The 23,691-nt window shown below is 41.8% G+C and overlaps 1 protein-coding gene across 3 annotated transcripts in view; it reads right to left on the bottom strand.

Moving 5' to 3' along the window:
* Window positions 1–23,691, bottom strand: part of ripor1 (RHO family interacting cell polarization regulator 1) — a 76,408-nt gene that overhangs the window by 20,665 nt on the left and 32,052 nt on the right. For 2 of the 3 annotated variants that reach the window (XM_036003212.1, XM_036003211.1), the window contains exons 2-13: window positions 11,705–11,828; window positions 11,337–11,489; window positions 8,984–9,062; window positions 8,778–8,801; window positions 7,137–7,190; window positions 5,130–5,279; window positions 4,868–4,931; window positions 3,035–3,078; window positions 2,591–2,716; window positions 2,187–2,335; window positions 1,660–1,792; window positions 733–849 (exon numbers count right to left, since the gene is read on the bottom strand). In XM_036003212.1, the coding sequence (XP_035859105.1) occupies window positions 733–849; window positions 1,660–1,792; window positions 2,187–2,335; window positions 2,591–2,716; window positions 3,035–3,078; window positions 4,868–4,931; window positions 5,130–5,279; window positions 7,137–7,190; window positions 8,778–8,801; window positions 8,984–9,062; window positions 11,337–11,489; window positions 11,705–11,802 (1,191 nt within the window). In that variant the 5' untranslated portion in view covers window positions 11,803–11,828. Of the gene's footprint in view, window positions 1–732; window positions 850–1,659; window positions 1,793–2,186; window positions 2,336–2,590; window positions 2,717–3,034; window positions 3,079–4,867; window positions 4,932–5,129; window positions 5,280–7,136; window positions 7,191–8,777; window positions 8,802–8,983; window positions 9,063–11,336; window positions 11,490–11,704; window positions 11,829–19,159; window positions 19,610–23,691 lie in introns of those variants that run through there. The other variant, XM_036003210.1, reaches the window with a different exon arrangement.

Below are 23,691 nucleotides of genomic sequence, written 5' to 3' on the forward strand. Positions count from 1 at the left end.
TTGTGTTTGTGTTGTAGCTTTTGTGTTTGTGTTGTAGCTTTTGTGTTTGTGTTGTAGCTTTTGTGTTTGTGTTGTAGCTTTTGTGTTTGTGTTGTAGCTTTTGTATTTGTGTTGAACCGTCTCGGCCACCGTACGGAAGGCTTGTGTCATGTGGACATGCTGACAGTTTTGTTGTCATTACTTAGAATTCCTCATGGGGGAGACAGATATGTATAAAACAGAAACTATAGCTTTAAACAGTTAAAAACAATATTATAAAATTTTAAAAATAAAAGTTTTGTTGCATGTTGAAAGACAAATAGGCTGCTAGTTAACTTGCTAGTTCAAACTTGAAAGCTCTTTTTTTTCTGCTAAGTTTGTGGCTCTCAGGACTGACTGCTGGACGGTGCTCAGAACTGTCAGTTATGTGACACATTCCACTATAGACTATATAGGACTGGTGGGTTAAATCAGCCGTCCTACGCAGCTGATATAGCCTTTATGTATGCAGATCTTCAGTTTGACCAAACACTACAGCAGCAGATTTCCAGTTACTGCTCTCAAATGGAAGCTGAGAATCAGTGAAATCTGCTGGAGAGAAGAGAGTTTGGAAACCTTGCATACATGAAGCCATACACAAACAAACTGTTCACTACTGTTCTAGGTTTCTACCATCATTACAGTCACTAGTCACTACACCACTGGGCTCTGTGCTCCTACATTCTCCAGGGATTCTACTCCGTGATGACTTACTGCAGTGGGCTGTCCCGTCGGTGAGTTGTCACTACAGGGACAGCTCTGGCTAAGTGTGTCTCTGAAGATGTCCAGCAGCGGCCAGTGCTGCCGCCTGGTCACACTCCGAGGCAGAGACTGCACGTCAACGTAGCAGCAGGTGGAACAAAGGGCAACGGAGACGTTAGGCACCGCTGGCTGCTGGGTAAACTCAAACTCTCCCTCTACAGCAGCGCTTCTAAACCTAAGATTTCTGTCCTGTTCTCTGCAAGTATACGGCCAGTTTCACACATGAATCTGATACGTTCTATGATGAGAAGGTTTTTGCTCCTTGTTTTCACCTGAATTACCTTTTTTTTTTTAGAAATCGAAAAAAAGACGAGTAAAAAAAGGTCAGAAACAAACTAAATCCATTAGTCTATGAAGAAAAAAGTCTGGTTATTAGTCAGTTGTCTGCTCCTCTTGCATTTAGGTGTTTTATACATTATAATAATCAAACATAAGGGTAGTGAACATTGCACAAAATGCCAGCAATCAGCAACTTTAAGCTAAATATTCCAGTATCACTCTTTGAAAAAGCATCAGTCAAACGGGTCAAAGAGAGTAGAGCTGCAAAGATGAATTGATTAGTTGTCAACTATTAAATTAAATGCCAGCTATTTTGAGTCATTTAAAAAAAAAAGTAAAACTTGTGTGATTCCAGCTTGTTAAATGTGAATATCTTCTAGTTTATTCTCTCCTCTGTGACAGGAAACTGACTATCTTTGAGTTGTGGTCTCATCTTGGGCTTTGGGAAACTCTGATCCACATTTTCACCATTTTCTGACATTTTAGAGACCAAACAACTAATTCATTTATCCAGGAAATAATCAACAGATTAATCAACAATGACAATAATTGTTAGTTGCAGCCCTAAACAAGAGGCGACTAGAACACAGAAGAACTCACATAGAAGGCTTGTTCACGTAAAGATGGCGTGTCAGGCGGACTCTGGTTGAAGATGGTTGAGAGTCTCTTACTGACGGTCGGAGCTTTGTTGACGCTGCTAGCCACTGAGCCCTGGTCATCTTTATCAAATGGACTGGGATGGGGGGGGGGAAGGATTGTTCGTGAATAAGACTGTAAATTGACAACAGTACAGTAGGGCTGATCGATAATGGAAAAAAATCCTAATCAATTGAAACCACGATTATTTAACATGATTTGTCGTTGACTTTTGGAAAGATGTTGCAACTACTGAATTCATAAAAACAGTGAAAACACCCAGAACTGTGAAATTTCCCTTCATACTTTTCCCGTTTGAACTTTTTTTTTTCTCATTCAGAACACAAGACAAAATGACAGTATACTTGCAAAACGTAATGCAAAATGATCGTTTTTTATTTTGTTTTTGTGATAGCTAGAAGCCAAAATCGTAATCACGATTAAAATTTCTAATCACTGCAGAGCCCTCCAGCATGGCTGGCCAAACTTACTTCCAGGTGACTTCGAGGCTCAGCTTAATAGTCCCGAGGTCATTAATATCCACGGCAACCGTCTGGGGGAGTGCAGCAAACAGGTCCTTAGTCTCGCAGGAAACACTTCCTACAACCACGTGATTGGCTAAGCTCTTCAGCTCTGTCACCTAGGAGACCACAGAAATATGGTTTGATCATGCTGTCTTCAACAGGTCCCTTTGTGTCAGTCATTCAGGTTGAGCCCTTTATACTGTTAAAATCCATCAGTAGAAGTAGTGACATTAGTGTCCCCGCTGGAAGAACGTAGACTCGTTGGAACAGAAGTTCTACCTTAGGTCAGAGCGGAGTCAATCAAAGAGTTCTGCAGCCTAAGTATAGATACATGTGAATTCTAAAAGGGTGAGACGTTGGGAGGGACTGACCTTCACACAGAGGAACTCACTGACGAGCGGCACAAACACCATCTCTTCACTGTCCCACACCTGTTTGGCATTGATCTCTATTCTGCCACGCAGCTTCCACCGCTGCCGACCGTACTTCATAAAGATCTGCACACAACACAGACACAGACAGACACACACACACACACACACACACACAGACACAGACACACAAATGACATGTCATTAATAGACATAGAATGGACATAAAAACAGGGGATAGCATGCCATATTAATGACACAACTGACACATAGACAGTCAGAGGCAGACTCAAAAAAAACGTGTAGTATGTTAATTTTCCTTATGCCTTATTGGGAAGAAATTATCTTTATTTATTTGTTCTATTTGTATTGTAATGTGTGTTCCTAATACATACACACTCATTTTCCTAAACAATGTTCTGACAGACAGACAGAATAACTAACCTCATACTGGTCCCCAGCACACAATCTAGCAAATCCAGCTAGACCTGAAAGACAAATAGAAACAGATCAGTTTCTCATAAAACACATTGGGACTGGATTTATTTCTCTAGGAGAGGTAGGACATTGATTTTAATCCCATCTGGGTCGCGTATGCTAGTCATTTTTCACCCCAACCCCAGTGATAATTACAGCAACAATTCCCTCTGATTTTTCGGTGAACTTGCTGGACCTTCTGTGATTTAAATCCAGGCCAGAGAGGAATTGTTATGCAAGTGGATGGAAAAGCTGCTTGTCCTTGTTCTATTTTTTTTAATCAACTCAGTGTGAGATTTGACTTTTGTGTGAAGCTGGTGTCAAAGATATGCTGATATTTGTTATAATAAATGAAAACATGCTAACACCAACATCAGCCTATTTGGGAACTAATAGGATGTCAGAAAATATGGAAGAAAGAATAGCAAGACCCCAAACGTGCTGTTTAATGTCATTCTCAGGCTTTTCTATGATTTTTTTTAAAGCTTATTTTTTGGGGCATTTTAGGCCTTTATTTGAGAAGTCAGCTGAAGACATGAAAGAGGAGAGAGAGGGGGAATGACATGCAGCATTCCCCGCAGGTTGGAATCGAACCCCGAGCCACTGCGGTAAGGACTGAGCCCTCATACATGGGGCACACGCTCAACCAGGTGAGCTACCACGGCGCCCCAAGTTTTCTATGATTTGTAAGTGGATTGATGGACGTTTGGAGGCGCAGCAGGTTTTTTTCAGCTGAGACGCCTTTGTTGAGTCTGGCAAAAAAGTGACCGTGACACAACTCAAAACGTGCAGCGGTCAGGGCAGAGTAGACGCTCAGGGCAGAGTAGATGCTGCTGCTGTTTGTAGCATTGTGTGGATATACGTGCAGCGCTCCCATTGCAAAACATTAAAAACGTAAAGAAGAAAAAACACTTTGATGGACACAGAACACGACCAGGTACAGTGTGGACGATTTAGTTCATATAGAGATAACCTGCAGGTTATTTTTCCCCCATTGACCAATCGAGAGTAGGTCACATTTCAGTCAACCAAGAATTTCTTAGGTTGAAAACAGCCTATCCTATATTGACGACCGTTCACATACGGGATAGTTCCGTGCCCCCGGAAGTTCCGCCAGATGTCCCTTACTTTCCGCTTTCTTTAAGTGAACTTTAAGCCCCTGTCGCATCGAGCAACATTAACCGGAACCTGTTAGCAACATTACATGCTGATAAAAGACAAATTCGAAGAAAAAAATCGGATGGTGCAACAAGACAGACCTGCTTGGTTCCTTCAGGGAATGATTGTAAAGATTTACAAAGACTACGTTTAGGGCATTTCCTCTCTAACTGGGACATTTGGGACTGATTGGTGGGATTGGCTAAATACACACGGAGATCCACTGGTAGAGCCAATGTGGTTTAACCATGTATCAGCTAATTTAAATAGCTCACATTGCTGTACTGTCAACAGTTAACTTCATTTAATATTGTATGTAGCTTTTTCCTTTGCGGGGTGCAAATAAGACAATCTGACTGAATCTGAATGCCGATAAACCAGAGCAGGTTTTTCTCCCATCCAGGAATGCTGTGAGGACTAGTCAGACCCTCCTCCGCAGCGCTGGGAGATAGAGCTGGCAATGCGAGACTAAATACAGCCCTACTTCAGAGTATGGGATTTTTGTTGTTGCATGGCGGAGACAAGGAAAAAACTGATGCAAATAGAGAATGAAAAAATGAGAGAAGAAAAAAGTCAAGGGTGAGAGGGAGGAGGGGAGAGTGAAGACAGACGGTGAACGTGCCCTCGATGTTTCATTCTTACCTTTCATCTTAATGTGGAACTCCCCCAGCTGGTTCTCCAACTCGCTCTCCAACACACACATGTTCTACAGAGAGGAACAGAGAGGGAGGCTTTCATTTATTCATGTATACCAACAGGAATACACTATGGAGCTGTAGTTTATAAATGATCCCTATTAGTTGTGCTATATTACATCCTATTACTCTTTCATATATTCCCTTACTTATGGCCTTAATCCACTTCCTCACTCTATCTCTCCTCTCCTCTGTCCTCTTCCTCTTACCTCTGTGTACTCTTTGTATCCTTTATTGGCTTCTGCTAAACTCTCCCTGGCCTCCTTGCTGCCTTGAGAGCCAGTGTAAGCCTTCACCATCTTGTTGGCTCCGTCTCGGAGTCTCCTCTGCAGGCAGTAGGCTTCATATAGCTCGTCAATCTGGGAAAAGGGAACACATTTCATCTTCCTATCCAAAGAGGAACGCAGCCTCGTGGCAGGTGGAACGTTCAAAATGTGAAGTCAGTACTAGACTGGTTCTGGACAGGTACGTTTAGTTTATTACATTCATCTCCCAGGAGAAGAGCTGTATTGGACCAGATTTGGCTACTCGCTCATTTATCATCTGCAGCCCCGACAAACATATAAAAATTAAAAACATATATAAATAAAATCACAGATCCAAACGTATGAATTTGGTGGGCCAGCGGGCTTGCAACACACTGGGAGAAACACTGGGCATGTGTCACGTAGCTCAGTTAAGTTACTGGCAAATTAACTAGCAGTTAGTAAATAGAGTGCATAGCCTATTTCTCTTTTACAATGCAAAAAAACTCATTTGTTTTTAACTGATAGAAATAAATCTGTCAAAATTCTTATTGTCGGTAAAACAGTTAATCATTAACATCCCTAATTCCTACAGATAGATATGGAAGAAAACTGTAACTTTAATCAAATTACACATACAGAGGTTATGCATATCTGATGGAGGTGCTGTATGTGCTGTCAGTATGTTTGAATTCTCCAGGGCCTAATCTGATAAAAGTATCAGTGTGGCCATTGACTGGAAGACATTTCGTTTTGACCTCTGTAAGCTGCATCATGTTGACCAATCAAAAGGGGGATGGTCAGACCTCTACTACTACTACAAGTGTCGTTCCTCCCAGACTAATGTGGTGTACGGGAATGTTTTACTGTTTTAACCCCACTCTGCACAACAAGTTTCCCAACAGATATATGAAGAGTAATCCCGACAAAAGGAAATGTCAGGGGCAGGGCATGGATCGACTAATTATTGGCCTGGCAGATTATCAGGGGCCAATATATGGCAATTTGCAGATTATCTGCATTGGTGTTTTATTTAACCGGTAACTGATAAAGTTAATGAATTAAAAAGTGTGCAACTTTGGTTCTGCTACAGCTCTGTAAGCAGTCCGCAACACTTGCAAACAAACTGTAATAATTGCTTAAAGCATTTAAACAAAGTTTTGTGTTGCAGTTTGTAACATTCCAAAATGTTCATTTTGACTAAAAGATTTCCATTTTCACTGTAAATGCATATCGGCTCCCAATATGGGTTATTCTTCATTTCACTACCAATAATCGGTATCTTCCCTAAAAAAAACAGTATTGGTTGACCCCTAAATCTAATGTGAAGACAAAACGCTACCTAATTGTTAGCACCCAGTCCAACAGAGTTAAACATGAACACGTTTCCAAACTGTTGGGGACAGGTTTCATTTTCTATAACAGGGGTCTTCAACGTGTTTTAAACCAAGGACCGCTTAACTGAAAGAGATCAGGGAGCCCTTCTACATATGTTGTATAAAATGAAGTTGCATATTAAACTGGGCCTACAATACAATAACATGTAGGGTTGTCTTAAGACTTTATACTGTACATACCTTTTTTGTGCATTGAATACTAAGCTATTAAAATAATACCTGTTAGCATGATTTTATAAATCATGTTTTAATCTTAAACATACATGTAGAACAGTGAATCCTTATGGATTACCTGTATCTGTCGATGGATATTTAGGGACTACCATACCTATAGGCCAGTAGGACTACCATCAGGGTTTTTCTTCACAAATAGGCTGATTTGCTAATAATATGTTGGATTCATGTTAAAACATTTTAATTTTGGAAAAAACTTGGGGGGAAAAAGTAACAATAATTTGGAGGTCCCCCTGCAGTAACTCTGAGGACCCCCTAGAATTGCCGACCCCCCCCCCCGTTAAAGATCTCTGCTCTATAACATTTACTGGTGGTTTGACAGGGATCATGGTGCTCTTACCTTGCTCAGGTGAAACTCCAGTCGTCTTATGTACCTCTCAGTCACCTTCACTTGCTATCAGAGGGAAGCACAGAGTCACATGTATTCCCATTAGTCAACACAGAAGAAGTCAGACCAGCACTGCAGATAAAATTATGTGCCGACTACAAACACCCCAGTCTCCTGTTATGTAGTGAGTCACATCATGCATTCAGGATACTGCACATTCCCACAGCACAGGCAACACAATGCACAAATACTTGATTCTAGTAGTGCTGCTTAAATATGGAAAAAAAATCATAGACACAATTATTCAATACTGAAATCCTGATTATATAACACAATTACTCATTGACTTTTGGAAAGCTTTTGCAATTAATGAACTTAAAAAAGTTAAACAAATCAACAGTGAAAACTGTAAAATTTCCTTTAATACTTTTCCCATTTTTACTTTTTTTTTTTCATTCAGAACACAAAACAAAATAAAAGTTTACTTGCAAAACGTAATGTGCAAAGGAATCCCTTTTCTCAATGATTCAGTTTTTGTGATCATTAGGAGCCAAAATCGTAATTGACATTAAAATGTCGCTTCATTCCACAGCCCTAGATTCTAGTTTCATTTTTTGATTGCTGTTAAGGTACTGTCAACACTTCCTCCATATGTTTCAAATTAAAAGCCCAGCCAGAAAGAGTTATGCCCTCTGAGCAGGTGGAAGGCTTTTAATGTGCAACATATGTGCAGGAAGTGTTCAGATTCATTGAGGGTAGCATTAAAAATCCCAGAAAAGTAAAAGTGACTGGAAAGTGAGAGCAGCAGAGTCCGAACTCTGACATGACTCTGTTGTTGTACTGATGGAATTAGTGCAGTGGAAGAAACCATGTTACTGCAGGGTTTCCCCTGCCATTATGAGGTTGAGGTGCAGCACTACCTGAGCCGAATGAATGCAACTAAAAGACTTTTCTCAGATCTAATGATTTTAGATGGACATCTTTAGCTTTAAGTTTTGTCTTTAAGCTCTTTGAGTGCAATTGATTTATTATCTGCTCAAGCTTTTCCAATGTTTTAGACACAGATATGGTCAAGGCCAAGGTAACTGTATTTATACCCGTAGGTAGAGTTGGTTTACAGTGAGTGATGAGTGGGTCAGCCTCCTTTCTCACACACACACACACACACACACACACTAAAAAATTAAAAATGAATAAATCAACAGACCATTTAAAAGTAAAAATAAGGTGGCAGACCTGTATTGCTATTACGTATTGATTGTACTGATAGCCACTGGGATAAAGCTGTTCCTGCATGGCTTAGTTTTACAGGCTGGTACTTTGTACCTGCGTCCGGATGGTAGGAGCTGAAATTCACTGTGTAGAGGGTGGGAGTGGTCTTTTAAAATAGATCCTCTATAACTGTTTAGTATACAGGGATTCTGGGTTGAGCTGTGGCTCTCCCACTCCCACAATCACTGTACTCAATTATCAAGACAGCAGGTGAACATGGACTAAGTACTGAGTTGGAAATGTATTACAGGAGGCGCCTTACTGAAATATGCTCATCTACTTAAAAAACAGAATTAGAAATAAAGGCCTATCTCTAATATAAACTTGTCTCCCATTCTCTTTGCAGTTGAGGAAAGTACTGAAGCACTGACAGTAGCTCACCTTGTCCAGCTCATACAGGAAACCCTAAAGAGGCAGAAAACATCAGACATCAGTATGTCTCAGATTCTCTCTTTCTTTTTTTTGTGATTAACATTTTTTTTAAACAACACACAAAACATACAATTTGCAACATGTCACAGGGTCAAGCTTCAACAGGTGAAAGGAACGGTTTTCACTTTTCACTTGCAGTGCCAAGCCAAACGTACCAGTCTGGAGTTCCTCTTTGATTCTTTCATCTCTCTGCTGAGATTGTCCCAGTCCATCTGATGGACCTGCAGGTAGGACCTGAGAGGACACACAGACACACACGCGCACGCACACACACACACACACACACACACACACACACACACACACACACACACACAGGTTAAAGGGTAAAGCTATATTCAGACAGGGTAACAGTCAGGGGGGAGTGTCAATGAAACGGCCCATTTGTGTGACGTCCTGTTGTGTTCTTTAACCCCCAACGTAGCACAAGTAGACTTTATATTTCACAATTACTGTTTTCCGTCAGATCGTTTATACATCTTAATGTTTCCGACCGCACTTGAAGGCAGCTTCAATTCACGGAGAAAAAAGAAAAGAGATGAGCGTGACATAGCGAGTGCTTTGTCGTTCCAGGAAACATTCAGCTATTACACAACGTCCCAGGCAGTTCAGTGCTTGTGTTTAGTTTTTTACCCTCCCAGTGTTTCAAAACTTTCTTGTGGCAGCGATGTTTCCTGTTTGGGATTCTCTCACCGCCTCAAAACGCTCTGACAAGTCTGATCTCCGGTTACATGATTGGCCACTGCAGCGTGACGTCGGGTTGCGTTTCTCAAAAAGTTGAGTCTGTCTCTACTTTGGGCCACAGACCGGCTACATGTGGTGGCCTAGAGGTTAGAAGTGAGCTTGTGAACGGGAGGTCTTCAGTTCAATCCCCAGACCGACAGGATAAAATCTGGGTGGGGAAAGTGAAAGAGCAGTGCTTGTCCCTCCCTCATCACCACCACTGAGGTGCCCTTGAGCAAGGCCCTTAACCCCAACGGCTCCAGTGGAGCTGCTCAGTGGCCCTAGTGAATGTGACAGGTCGTCGTTGCAAATGAGAAGTTGTTCTCAATCGACTTACCTGGATAAATAAAGGTTAAATAAAATCTTTTTGAGTGTCCCCCCTGCGGCAACCCCCGCCTATACGCTCTACCCCCATTCGAAATGAATGGAAAGACCTGTGTTTTTGCTGCACCGCCTGACGGCCGATGCAGGCTGTGTGAATGCCCACTAAGTGGTTAAACGTACCCCTTGTAGTATCAAACCAGGCAGATATTTGTGGTTCTATGTGCTGAAGCTTTGAGAAAATAATCTGAACTCTGCCCTCTGCACTACCTGACCATCTCTCACTGCCGGCTGTCCCATTGTGCTGCTCTCCACGATTCATCACTTCTTAACGAAAATGAATTGGAGCCGAGCGTTCTGTGTTTTTCTACCCTTAAGTTGATCTCAAAGCAACAGTTCGACATTATGGAAAATAATTAAACAAACAAGACACAACGTGTTAATCAGTGAGCTTTAGGTAGTGTTGGGAAGCAGATTTTTCGGCCTTTGGACAGAGCCAGGCTCGCTGTTTGCTCCTGTTTCCAGTCTTTAACAGACAGATATGTTGGTGGTTTCAATCTATTCATCCAAGTCTCTGCAAAAAGGCAAATGAGAGGATGATTTCCCAAAATGTCAAACTATTCATTTAAAGCGTAAACCAATGGCCTTTTGGTTATGGAGAGAAAGACACTTTGGTTTGAGATTAGAGCTGGGCAATATATCGATATTATATCGATATTGTGATATGAGAATAGATATTAGATTTTGGATATCATAATATGGCAAGTGTTGTATTTTCCTGGTTTTAAAGGCTGCATTACAGTAAAGTGATGTCATTTTCTGAACTTACCAGACTGTTGTAACTGTTCTATTTTTTGCCTTTACCCACTTAGTCATTATATCCACATTATGATGATTATTTATCAAAAATTTAATTGTGTAAATATTTTGCGAAAGCACCAATAGTCAACACTACAATATAGTTGTGGTATTGATAGAGGTATTTGGTCAAAAATATCGTGATATTTGATTTTCTCCATATCGCCCAGCCCTATTTGAGATGGTGGGTAGAAAGGCTGAAAAGTTGTGACTTCACGGGTTTACGTCTGTATTCTAAGAAGTTCCATTTCATATGACCTCTAAGCCTCATGTTATCATTAACAACAGTTTGTTATTAGCTTTTCCAGTGCAGGCTTACATAAGTTTAGTTGTTTCTTTGCCAAATTGAAGCCAATATTATAAAGTTTGTCTGTTAAAAGGTTTTTAGGTAGTCAGGGACATGATACAGCAGATTTTAGTCAACCCCATGACATGTTCTTTCTCTGGAACCGCACTGCTATAATAGTGCAGTCGATTCAGAATTGCAGAAATATCAGTCAGTGAGCAGGAGTCACAGGCACTGCCAAGGACATGATCCCTCAAAATGAAAGCTTACAGTTGCTGTTTGTATGTATGCGTGCCTGTGTGTGTTGGGAGTGTACTCACTGAAGGCCTTTCTTCAACGCTTCATAGACCTGGTCTAGTCGCTCAGGCTGAGGGACCTTAGGTGGGGGGTTGGACTTGGTGGACATGGTAAACATCCTGCTGGCTCTGCTGGGCTTCCTGCTGAGACCTGGAGTGCTGAACACTGAGAGGTTCCTGCAACATCAGCAACATCATCCTCAAATATCTTCACCTGACATCCCCAGACCAGCCTCATCAAACTCTCAACAGCACTATTACAGTATATCACATAAGACTGTCTGTCCATCTCTCTTTCTCCGTCTGTCCGTCCGTCCGTCTGTCTCTCTTTCTCCGTCTGTCGTGTGTGTGTGTGTGTGTGTGTGTGTGTGTGTGTGTGTGTGTGTGTGTACCTGTAGGGCTTGTCGTGGGTGTTAACTCCAGTGAAGCTCTGACTCCTAGTGATGGATGTGGAGGTGAGGCGTCTGGCTGGGCGAACAGATAGCGACATGGTGGAGAGAGTTCGGGATGGACTCCCTGTACAGAGAGGAGGAGAAGAACCGTCACTGATGGGCCATGTGCTTCTGTCATCCATAGCACACAATGATGTGCAAATAGGAAATCACAAGGAGTACCACATGGACACGCAGGGGCATAGCACAAAATTCTGGGCCCTGTAGAAAGGCATTCTCTATGGGCCCCTCCCCACATCCACAGCTATTCATTCTAGCATCTTTTTGGGCCCTCCTCAGTCCCCTTTCCACCCCCAGTCCGACACCCCTGTGGACACATGCAGACAATAAAGATGTATGGAAAGAAGGGAAAAATCACATGTAATCTCTAACATCCAATCAAATGCAATTAATTAAGATAAAACTACCAAATTCAGAATTATTGCTTCATATAACGTATGTTTTTAAATCATTAGGGATGGGTTTAAATCAACTGTCATTTGAATGATCATATATCAATTTATAAAATCCAGAGATCGATCTTTTAACCTTAAGAGACCCGCGGCCGGCGATGTCATCCGACATTACGGTCTGTAAGAGGCTGTAGCTACAAAACTAGGGAGTCCTCTCACACAAAGCATGACAAGGTTGTCAGGAAGTGGGCTAAATGATGCTCCAAAGTTAGGTTAAAGTTTGGCGAGGGAAAAACTGGCATGGCCATTTTCAAAGGGGTCCCTTGACCTCCTAGCCTGGGTAAACCCTGACGGACTTCCGGCAAATTTGAGATTTGCTCTGCAAGTCAGTCTGGTGAAGAGCCCATTCAAACCCATTTCCAATGTCCCCAAAATCGAGGCACCAATCACAACCACTGAGGCGGGCTTTACGCGCCGACGGTACCGCATCGACGGCAAGCAGCGAGCAGCTTTTTGTTTACATTCAACATGACGGCTACCGAAGCGCAGCGTCACCGGTATCGTTGGTCTGATTGGTTGAAGGACTATCCAATGCGCCCAGAGAGATTTGAGCGGCGTCCGTTGGTGACGCCCCTTTGGAAATGAACTGTCAATGAACCTTCCCCAGACCCACTCTCAGTTATAACTAAGAAGGGTCTGGTGTCAACCAGGCTATTGACCTCCAGGTATGTGAATGAAAATGGGTTCTATGGGTACCCACGAACAAGGTGTGATTTGTGAAAAAAAGCAGGAGGGGGGGGATGAAATCCCCCTTGCAATACCATGGATATAGTGCCACTCGGCCAGGCATGCCAAAACACTTAAATATGCACTTCAATATTCAACATTAAACACAGCGCTTTCAAGCTGGAGAGCAGAGTACACTCCGCGGCGAAAACAAAATACGTTCACCCAGGAAACGCTTGTTTGTTCTTCGGGAATGTCTTAATCCAAACCACAATATTTTTCTTTAACTTAACTTGTCGTTTTGGTGCCTAAACTTTACTGTCGTTGCTGCATGACGCTCACTTTTTCTGGCCAAACTCCACTACCACGGCCCCTTAAAGGAGCGTCATCTGGTGGTGCCTGTAGCCGGCTCACAGTCAACCAATTGGCAGCTAAACAACTGCCGCTGGAAGCCGGCGTCCTGGGGATACATTTGTCCCCACCGGGGATAAAAATAATTCAGCAGAGGCAGGGATATGTAGACCAGAGAGGGGGAAATCCCACGTAAACCACCCCCCCTCTGCCCTGCCCACGAGTCTCCCATTACTCGTAATCCCATGGAGTTTTGGGGCAAAAATATGCAGTTTGTGTTATTTTTGCCTATTCTGAAATATCTGACTAGACATAATGCGCAAAAATAGTTATTCCAATAGTTCAAACCTGTGTGTTTTTAGAAGGAATTGGATTTATCAGATGAGATGAAAAATTAAAGGAGCGTTGGGTGTGCCTGTCACAGTCGTTCGTTTGTTTTTCTCACTCTTGTTTTCAAGCTGAACAGCCAATCAGATGAATTGGCTGTTCGGCCGACGTGAATCGGCCAAAAAAAAGGCCGACAGGAGGCGGCGGTGCCGGACCCACCACACAAACTAGGACGGCCGATGGTTGGCTTGGTGTGCCGGGGCCTGTAGAGGCCGAGGGCATTCAGAGGATGTCTGGCTTTCATACGGCCTCTGCACCCTCTAAAGAAAGCACTCAGTTAATACTCACTGACTGTAGAGTTTGTAGAGTTGCACCTTACTGTGTTAACTGCTGTAGTGTGTCCATGTTCAAAAAGTACATTAATGTAAATGCTTTGGGGTCAATTCATATTATAATGTAAACATTACATATTTGTATTAATGCACCAAAGGGTTCCCTGTATAATTTACAGCATCTCTGAGAATCTCTTTTATCAAACCATAACTGGTATTGTAACTGAAATATCTCTAATCGGAATCGAATCGGAAATCAAATCACTTTGCGATACCCAGACCTATAAATCAATATTTTGTCCAATCATCCCAAAAGGTGTCAGAAGGTGTGTGTTAAACTGCCTTGGCTGATGAAGTTACTGAAGCCATCAGCCAAGATGTACTCTCAACTTTACAGAACTCTGGAGCTGTCTTACATTTTGGAGCATTTTTAAGTCGGAAGAAATTTGATAAGTTATTCTTAGGTTTGTGAGGAGGAGTAAAAGGAAACGTAGGCTATTTATTTTTTATTTCACTTAAGTTACCCTTGTTTTCCCTCTGTGTTTTAATGTGTCCTTACTTTGCAAATAAAAATGATGACTGACTTAAAATCACTGTAGGCCTATATTAAAAGGTAGGGTTGGCCGCCACCGTTAGCCCAGCAACCGGCACAGATTGCCAATATATCCGCCCAGGTGTGTGCATTGGTTGCGGCTGCGGCAACGTTATCCCCCTTCCTCCTCCATCAGCTATGTGTTTAAGCAGCGAATTATGCTTCGTTCCACAAGCTCTCTTAGTTGTTTTTTTGTCATAAATGAAATAAACTCAGACTGTCAAGAAAGGGCATATTCTTACAACTAGTTTCCTTGTTAAAGAGAAAAATACAACCGTAGGCTACACCTAAATTCATTTTCTCTTTCACCTAGCGAAGACTAGATGCATTGCCTGAACTCATCCAAAACAGAGTTCATTCAATCTGAAATTAAGCTCACCAAACTCTCTTAAGTGAACTCAAATTAAACTCACCAAAACTTAGTCTTCCCACTGTTCCAACAATCACCAACTCTGGTTTGGTCCAAATAAAATCCTTAGACCTTAGCCTAATTGACACCGGGGTTTCCCCCTGCTGTCCACTAACGTTACCCGCGAAGCAGCGGCTAGTTCTTCCGAGGCAGACCATTAAATTAGCTACATTAAATGACAAGAAAACAGCCAACAAATCCCCAACCCTACTACTTTTTGTCTAAATGTTTGTCAGTACACAGTGAATTCTTTTAACGAACATAGCAGTCGAGGCTTCGGTGGCCGTGCTTTCATCCAAAGTGGGTTGGAAAAACGATAGACGCCACCGCTCCGGTCACTAGGGCTCCGCCCACAAAACACGTCATCGCTGTTTACAAACACAAAACGTGCCTATGGAGTACCGGTGCGACGGGCGGCCTCTAGCTCACCCAGTAAGAGCGTGCGCCCCATGTAGGCTGGGTCCTTTGCAGCGGCCCGGGTTTGAGTCCGACCTACGGCCCTTTGCTGCGTATCATCCCCCATCTCTCTCCCACCTTTCCTGTCTATCCACTGTCACTATCACATGAAGGGAAAAGCCCACAGACTGTATAAAAAGCCCCCCAAAAAAAACTATAAAAAAAAATAAATAATAAGCCTATGGAGTATAGTAGTAGTGCATACTGCATTCATCCGTAGTATGCAGGATGAAACTGTTAAATCGATTTATTTTGCACTATGCCAGGTCAGGCTGAGCCTTTAAACAAGCTCCTAAAGCACTGGACAAAAAAAAATGAACTCGTACTACTATTTCTATTGAAAAATATAACCTATTGAGCTTTTGATTTTTTTTCTGTTTATGACCACTGTTTTCTTTATAAGAGACTGCATGGTTTAGCTCCCCCACTGCTTTAACAATGTATTATAACAGCTCATAGTGAAACTATGGGTGCACTCTTGAGTCAATGTCTGCTCTGTCGCTGATTGCTTGTTAGACAAAGAGGCACCACTCTGGTGACACGATTAGCTGATCAGGTCACACAACACAATGTGCCTGTTAAACTTATCATATCAATAATTTAAACTCACAAAATGTATAAATCTCAATCAGGACCTCCAGCATTTGAAGCATGCCGATGTGTTAAAGGAGAATTCCAGCCAATTTTTACGTTAATCTTGATCTCTATAAATATGTAGCCACAGGCATCATTTGGCCCGTTTCCATGTAGTTCCATAGTCACTGATATGGTCATAACCACTACAGTGCTCAATTACCTATTTTTGAGGGGGAATAAACTTCAAGTTTTCATCGCGAAGGCATGACCTGTCCTCTGGAGGACATAGCCAGAACAGCGGGCGCTCGGTGGATTGTTTTCATATTCATATTCATATTCATATTCAGATTGTTTCTGTGATGATTATCACATGCAGAAGCCTGGCTGAGCACACGGCAGCTAGCAGCTAGCAGCTAGCAGGGCGAACTTGCTACCGGCAGGATCGAGACAGGGTAGGTGAATTTAAACAATGTCTGAGTTGAAAACGCATCTTGTTGTCACGTAAGGGCCCTGTTCATGTTGCATAGACATTTTAATTGCATTTTGTGTCTGTTAAGAGGCACAAAGACACTCTACAACTTGCCCCGACAACTGCCGTTTTAGCTCAGTGAAAGCTCGTAGACGTAGCTGCAGCTACTCCGTGTTGACCGCACCGATTCGGCTTGTTTTGTTTTTTCTATCGACTGTACTCGCATATTTATAGCGATCAAGATTAACGTAAAAATTGGCCAGAATTCTCCTTTAAGTAAGTAGGTTCCATGTGTTAACTCCAATTGGGTCTACGACTTGCCTTGCTCAAGAGCACCTTGGCAGTGCCCAGAAGGTGAATTGGTACCTCTCCAGCTACCAGTCCACACTCCGTAATTTGGTCCTTAAGGGGACTTGATCTAGCGACCCTCCGGTTCCCAACTCAAGTCCCTGCAGACTGAGCTACTGCCACTCCACAAAAACACAAATACAAATGTGAATATGGGTGCAGGGTCATTATGTGTATAGATTTAGAGTCTGGATGGCTTTTGGAAAGCAACTGTTCATTAGTCTAATAATCTGGTATAATTAATAGCTGATACAGCACGGGTTTTTGCTATGACAAGCTGCCAAAATCCATTATTCAGAAGCCTTTTTGCATCCCGTTATATCCGTTATAATGGCTACAATTCAAAACTAAAATGGCTAATACATTGTGAGACCTGTTTTTATATCACCTTAAGCTGGCTAATCCTCTAGCCAACATTTGAAGTCTGTGGCCTGAAGCGCTGTTTTGTTGTTGTGGCTTAAGTCAGCGCTTCATTTCTGTCAGCTAAAGCAGTGTTTTCCTACTGTGGCCTATCCAGTGCCCTGTATCCTGTTTCTTGAAACAGCTGAAAAGGCCTTTGCAAGACGACTGCCAAACACCCCCCCCCCTCCCACAGCACAGGAAATGTCACAATCCTACAGGAAGTTAGAAGCAACTGCCTCTCCTGACAGGAAATTTAACAAAGAGAGATAGTCCTGAGGGCTGCAGTCATCTGGCTGGAGAGAAAAAAGGTCAATTCTGCTGGAGTTGAACTAAATTACAAAGGATGGAAAGAGTACTTTGGCAATATTGATTGTTGTTGTACAACTTTCCACATCATCCATTCAAGTACAAATGTGTTTAACATTTACTCTGAATAGAAAGGAACTATTCAATTGTACTCTTAACTGGGAGTGTCAGAAATACTCTGAAAACAGTAACAAAAGGTAAAGTAATTACTTACTTCCACCCTTGAAAATCATCAACAATGTGTGTGTGTGTGTGTGTGTGTGTGTGTGTGTGTGTGTGTGTGTGTGTGTTGGCGCGCTGTGGGACTCTGTGGTCAACCATTTGTTGACCTAACCTAGTTAAAGTACCCAGACAGAGCCCAGAAAGTCAAAGGGGAGTGTGAGATAAAAGAAGACAACACATTGCAGAGAGACAAACTGAGGCTGACAGACAGCCAGAGTGGACACACAGAGCACAGTGGAAAAGTTGGGTCATACTGGGTCCATTCCCACATTCAGGCACTTCCTTTTAAGTTCCTGCTAACTCATCATGTTGCGTTGTCAGAATTTTACCGTCTCCGTTAGAAAGTCTAGATAATACGTGATAACTCCGTCTGGTTACAGTGCAGTTTCAGCTCAGTAAGAAGTCTCTATGAAACAATTTTCTCTTATGTCCATGACTTATACAGTTGTCAGTCTTTTGTCGATGCCAGCATATAGTGGCCAATAAAGGAGCTTCATCTTAAGACACTGATAATGATGGTGTCAGCTCCTCGGAGGTGTCATAAAACAAGAACAACATTCTCAAACCACAGCAGTCTGGGAGGCTGATTTACTTGCTAATCTGGTTCTTGGCATACTTAGGTTGTGTTTTGGCCAGTGGTGGAAGAAGTAAAAGTACTAATACCACACTGTAAAAATACTCTGTTACAAGTAAAAGTCCTGCATTGAAAATGTTACTAAAGTAAAAGCATGTAAGTATCATCAGGAAAATTATCTTAAAGTATTAAAAGTAAAAGTACTCAATATTATATATATATATATATATATATCTCAAATTGCTTGATGAATTTAAGACAAACGTAAGGACATTATTTCTAACATTCTTTTATTGAACAAATTGAACATTTAATTGAATATAAAAAGCACCACTAAAAAAAGACTGAGACTTTCTTTTTAAAGTGCAGTTTTCTACTGATATTTTCTTTCAACTAACAGTAAAAATCTCGGAGTGTGTATCGCGATATGTCGAAGCCTTGTGCGATGTGTTTATTGCGGCAGTTGATTTTGCGATGACGATAAAAAAAAAAAAAAAAAACGATATATTGTGCAGCCCTTAGGGCTGGGCAATATAGAGAAAATCAAATATCACGATATTCTTGACCAAATACACTAGATGTCGATATTGCGATGATATTGTATTTATTGCTTTAACAAAATGTTATTTACACAATGAGATTGTTGATACATAATCTCCAAAAATGATTTAATGACTTAGTGGGTAAAGGTAAATAATAGAACAGCTAGAACAATCTGGTAAGTTCAGAAAGGGACATCACTTTACTGTAATGCAGCCTGTAAAACCAGGAAAAGACAACACTTACGATATTACGATATATACAAAATCTAAGACGATATCTAATCTCATATCACAATATCAATATAACATCAATATATTGCCCCGCCCTAGCAGCCCTACCCCAAATTTAAACGCTGATATACAACACCAACCTTGACAGGGCTCCATGTCTCTTTCAGAGTCCCGGTTCAGACAGGGCAGTGGTAGTCTGCACATTTCTCCCCGTCACACCCCGCTGTCCTGTCTCCATGTAATCTCCAGCCTTGTTGTTGGACGCTCATAAGCTAATCAGTCAACATCCCATTTAGTTCAATGGTCCAGCAGCTCCATTCAGACTTTAACTACATGCACCTTGTCCAGAAGTCGGTCAGTTAAAGCCACCTAACTGAAAATGTCCTTCAAACTGTGCTACGTTTTGTGTTCCCTACCTGATCCAAACAGTGGTCCAGTCCTGCCCAATGATAACAACAGGTTCCAGTCACACCATCTCCTCTGTTGTTGATGCTCTCGCATAAACACTGGGCTCTGTGCCACACACTCAGCCTCCCATGACACCACACCTATTGTTTGATGCTCTCTGGCCTCACTCTCCCATACCATTCTGGAAAACACACACACACACACACACAAAGGAAAATGCTGTGCATATTTACAGTCCCCAAAGGGTAAATCATAATCTTTGAAACCTGTACTAATACACTGGGGCTGGGTGATAGAAATTATAAAAACCACCAATAGTCAAACACATCCCTGAAATCTCTGACCAATCATACGTCAGCCCATTAGGCACAGCAGGGTTGGACAAGTAGTCTGAGCTTAACACACCAAATGCCGTCAATGAAAAATACGTAAAAAGGGCTAAGCTACTGTTCCCTAAATTCTAAATTTCCTAAAGCAAAGTATCCCTTTCGGTATACCCTATATTTAGTATATTTTCACCGCAATATTAAACCTGTCTTTAGCATTAAGCAAAAAAATTGCCTGTGCTAGCTGCTAGTGTAGGCTAATGTTACCTGCCAAACAACGCCACTTAGCTGTGATATAATCATGTCGTGAGCTATTGCTTAAATAAATAATGGTCTCAGATCACCAATCAAAGAAGAGCTGCATGTAGAACAATGCAAGAAGCAGGGGAGTATTCTAGAAAAGCAATTAGACCCATCACCTAAAAAAAAACAGTGAGGCACTCAGAGAAGCATCCGCCAAATAAACTGCACATGTCACATGATCATCTGCTGTCGTTTAGCACTGTAACCTACGACAAAAAAGTGCCGCTTCCATTTTTCAATGAAGAAGCACGTTACGTTGACGTGCATGTTTAAAAATTGAGATCTGAATTGGGACTCAAATCAACGTGACTGATTGTTGTTTATTTTGTTGAAATAGATTTTCTGTTGGCAGCTTGGACCATTATTAGTCATTTGTCTTATATGTCATGTATTATTATTAAATGTATTATAAGCTCAAGAGAAATATTGACTTAACTTAATGTTTGAAAATTATTGATGTATGTAGTACTCAAAATCCCAGCTTTGGGTGAAAAAGATGTAATTATCTCAAAGGCAGATTGCCATGTAATATGCAGAGCACATGGTCTTTTTGAACTTTGTGACCATTTACCATTGTTTTAGCACCACTCCCTGGACAGCCTTTCTTGACTCACTACTGGTGAGCTTCTAAGAATAGCGAACCTGTCAGTATGTTGTTTATGTCCACTAGAAGTGGTCTCTTCGTCAGAATCACATCTTGTATTACATGTGTAATGCACCCCTGGGAACATTGGGCGTGTGCATTTCTGTAACATAGGGAATGTCAACTCCAGAGAGGCTGACACACACACACACACACACACACACACACACACACACACACACACAGTGGGAAAGTGGAAAAACACACTTGTGTTAAGAAATATTAATAAAACCGCTGAGCCTAGTGCAGCTATACTACTACTGCAGGCTTCATTCCGTGTGATGGGAAAAGCTATAAGGTATCATGCATTATTATGCACAATTAATAGGTCAAATAATGCCCTTCTGTCACAGCTGTGTTAATAGTGTTTACAGAGCTAAGTCCAATCAAACATTCCAGTGGAACTTTTCTAGAATACAAAATGCTGTGCTGCAAAAGGGGAGTGTGTTTACTTACTATTCAAACAATAATCCAATACACACCTCATATCTGTAACAGACCACGGCCGCTACAAGAATGTCCCAACTGATAATGCAACGTACATAAATATTTAGTGAGTCATATTTAGAAAGTAAAAGAAATCTGATGAATGATATGTTTTTTTTTAAGATACACACATAACTGAAATTGGTCAGTAGAGACATTAGATATGTACTGAGGCAGGATATTGTTCATGTCAAAATAATATCCAGTAACAGTAAAAACACACAAACAACAAAAAAAAATAAAGTATAGAGTGGGATTCAGGAAAGGTATAGGATAGGGTAAAAAATAAAACATATACAACTACAGCCCGCCATCATACACACTACAAGAATCCAGCAGATCTGTCAGAGACACTGGCTGGTTGAGCTTTGAAATGTATTGCTATAACAAAATCTTTTCAATAAATGCAATACTCATATTTCCATGTTGAACGAAGCCTGTCCAGGCTAAAAAACACACAAGCATTAGTTCATGTTGTTTGTAACATAGTGTGTTAGGCTATGTGTAATGTCTAGCAGGCTATAATGATTAAACCATAACCTTTTAGACTGATCATTAATGATTATTTGAGCAGAGGCATTGTTAAATCACTGCTTCTCATAATACTAGGCAGTGGTGTAGTCTAGTGTAATTTGTGCGTATACTGTGATTTTTCAAATTTGCGCAGGGAATGAACGCCAAGCAACTGTGTTGTTCTTAAGTGACTCGCAACGCAGACGGGTTGAATTTATGAATCAAAGTGTGAAAGTTCTGTCACAAAACAATCATCGTTACGTGTTAATGGTGGGGACTACCACAGTTGACAACTCTGTGGTAGTCCCCACCCAGACTGCTTGACGACCAACTCTCCCTTACTGCCAACTTTGCTGCAACAACCCGATTGTGTAGATCAATTACATGCTGCATAACATCAGAAGGATACGTCCTCTTCTAATGCAGAAGGCGGCTCAGGTTCTGGTTCAGGCTCTAGTCATCTAGACTACTGCAACTCTCTCCTGGCTGGCCTGCCTGCAAGTGCCATCCGGCCCCTGCAGCTCATTCAGAATGCAGCAGATCGACTGGTCTTCAACCTCCCCAAGTTCTCTCACACTACACCGCTCCTCTAGCCTGGTTGACACCAGACCCTTTTCAGTTGCAACTGAGAGTGGGTCTGGGGAAAGTTAATTCACAGCCCTTTTCCAAAGGGGCGTCACCAACGGACACCGCTCAAATGCATTTGGGTGCAACTGGATAGTCCTTCAACCAATCAGACCAACGATCAGGGTGACGTAGCAGTGACAACGGCATCAACGGGTTGCTGCGCTTCGGTGGCTGTCATGTTGAATGTAAACAAAAAGCTGCTTGCCGTCGCTGCGCTATCGTCATCATGTAAAGCCCGCCACAACGCTTCTGATTGGTGCCTCGATTTGGAAAAATTGGAAATGGCCTTGAATGGGCTCTTGGCCAGACGGACTTGCAGAGCAAATCTCCCCACATTTGCTTCATGACACTAGTACTTGCATACAGGGCCACGAACGGATCAGCCCCAGCATACATCCAGGACATGGTCAAACCCCACACCCCAACCCGCCCACTCTGCTCTGCATCAGCCAACCTTGCTTGCTGGCCCCTCACAGCGAGGGAGAACTAATCACTCAATGAAATCCCGACAGTTGCTGTCATGGCTCCTAAATGGTGGAATGAGCTCCCTATTGACATCAGGACGGCTGAAAGCCTACACATCATCCGCCGCAGGCTAAAAACACATCTCTTCTGACTGTACCTTCGACGATGATGATGAGAGAGAAGAAAAAAAACAAACTTACAGTTGCACTTTCATATGGCTCTTTGTAGTTTGGCTTATTTAAAGCTAATGTACCTGCACTTACTTCTTGCTGTCTGGAGTTTGTACCTTCAAGGTTGAAAGCACTTGGAAGCAATTGGAAGTCGCTTTGGATAAAAGCATCAGCTAAATGAAATGTTATGTAATGTAATCCTTGCACTTTTGTAAGTGGGTATATGGAAATCCTTGACCTTTTCTAGTGGGTATACGGGGTATAGCTGCATATCACGTAGACTACACTACTGATACTAGGGACAATACAGCACAGGGAGGACACCGTCATTCAACTAGCAAATTACTAAAAATGTGCAGGTAGACCTAGAGCTGTTATTATTCCACCTTTATGTGTGTTCTATTTCTATTTCATTTTCACGCAATTGGTCAGCACTAGTCAAAGCTCTAGCCTTGATGATGATACTTTGCTTTTCATGCTTCTTAATATAAGAAAAAGAAAATTCTCATTGAGAGGGTGGGGTTCATGACCTATACTGCAGCCAGCCACCAGGGGGCGATCCCAATGTTTTGGCTTCACTTATACACTCTATACATCAAGCCCATAGACTGAATATATACAGTCTATGATCAAGCCCTGGTCTAAACAACATGAGTCGCATTACCTGGAAGACTCAGATTTAAATGCCTTTCTTCATCATCTGTGATATTAAAACATCCCATTTCCACACA

The sequence above is a fragment of the Sander lucioperca genome, chromosome 7, assembly GCF_008315115.2.
Source record: "Sander lucioperca isolate FBNREF2018 chromosome 7, SLUC_FBN_1.2, whole genome shotgun sequence".
NCBI classification, from domain to species: Eukaryota; Metazoa; Chordata; class Actinopteri; order Perciformes; family Percidae; genus Sander; species Sander lucioperca.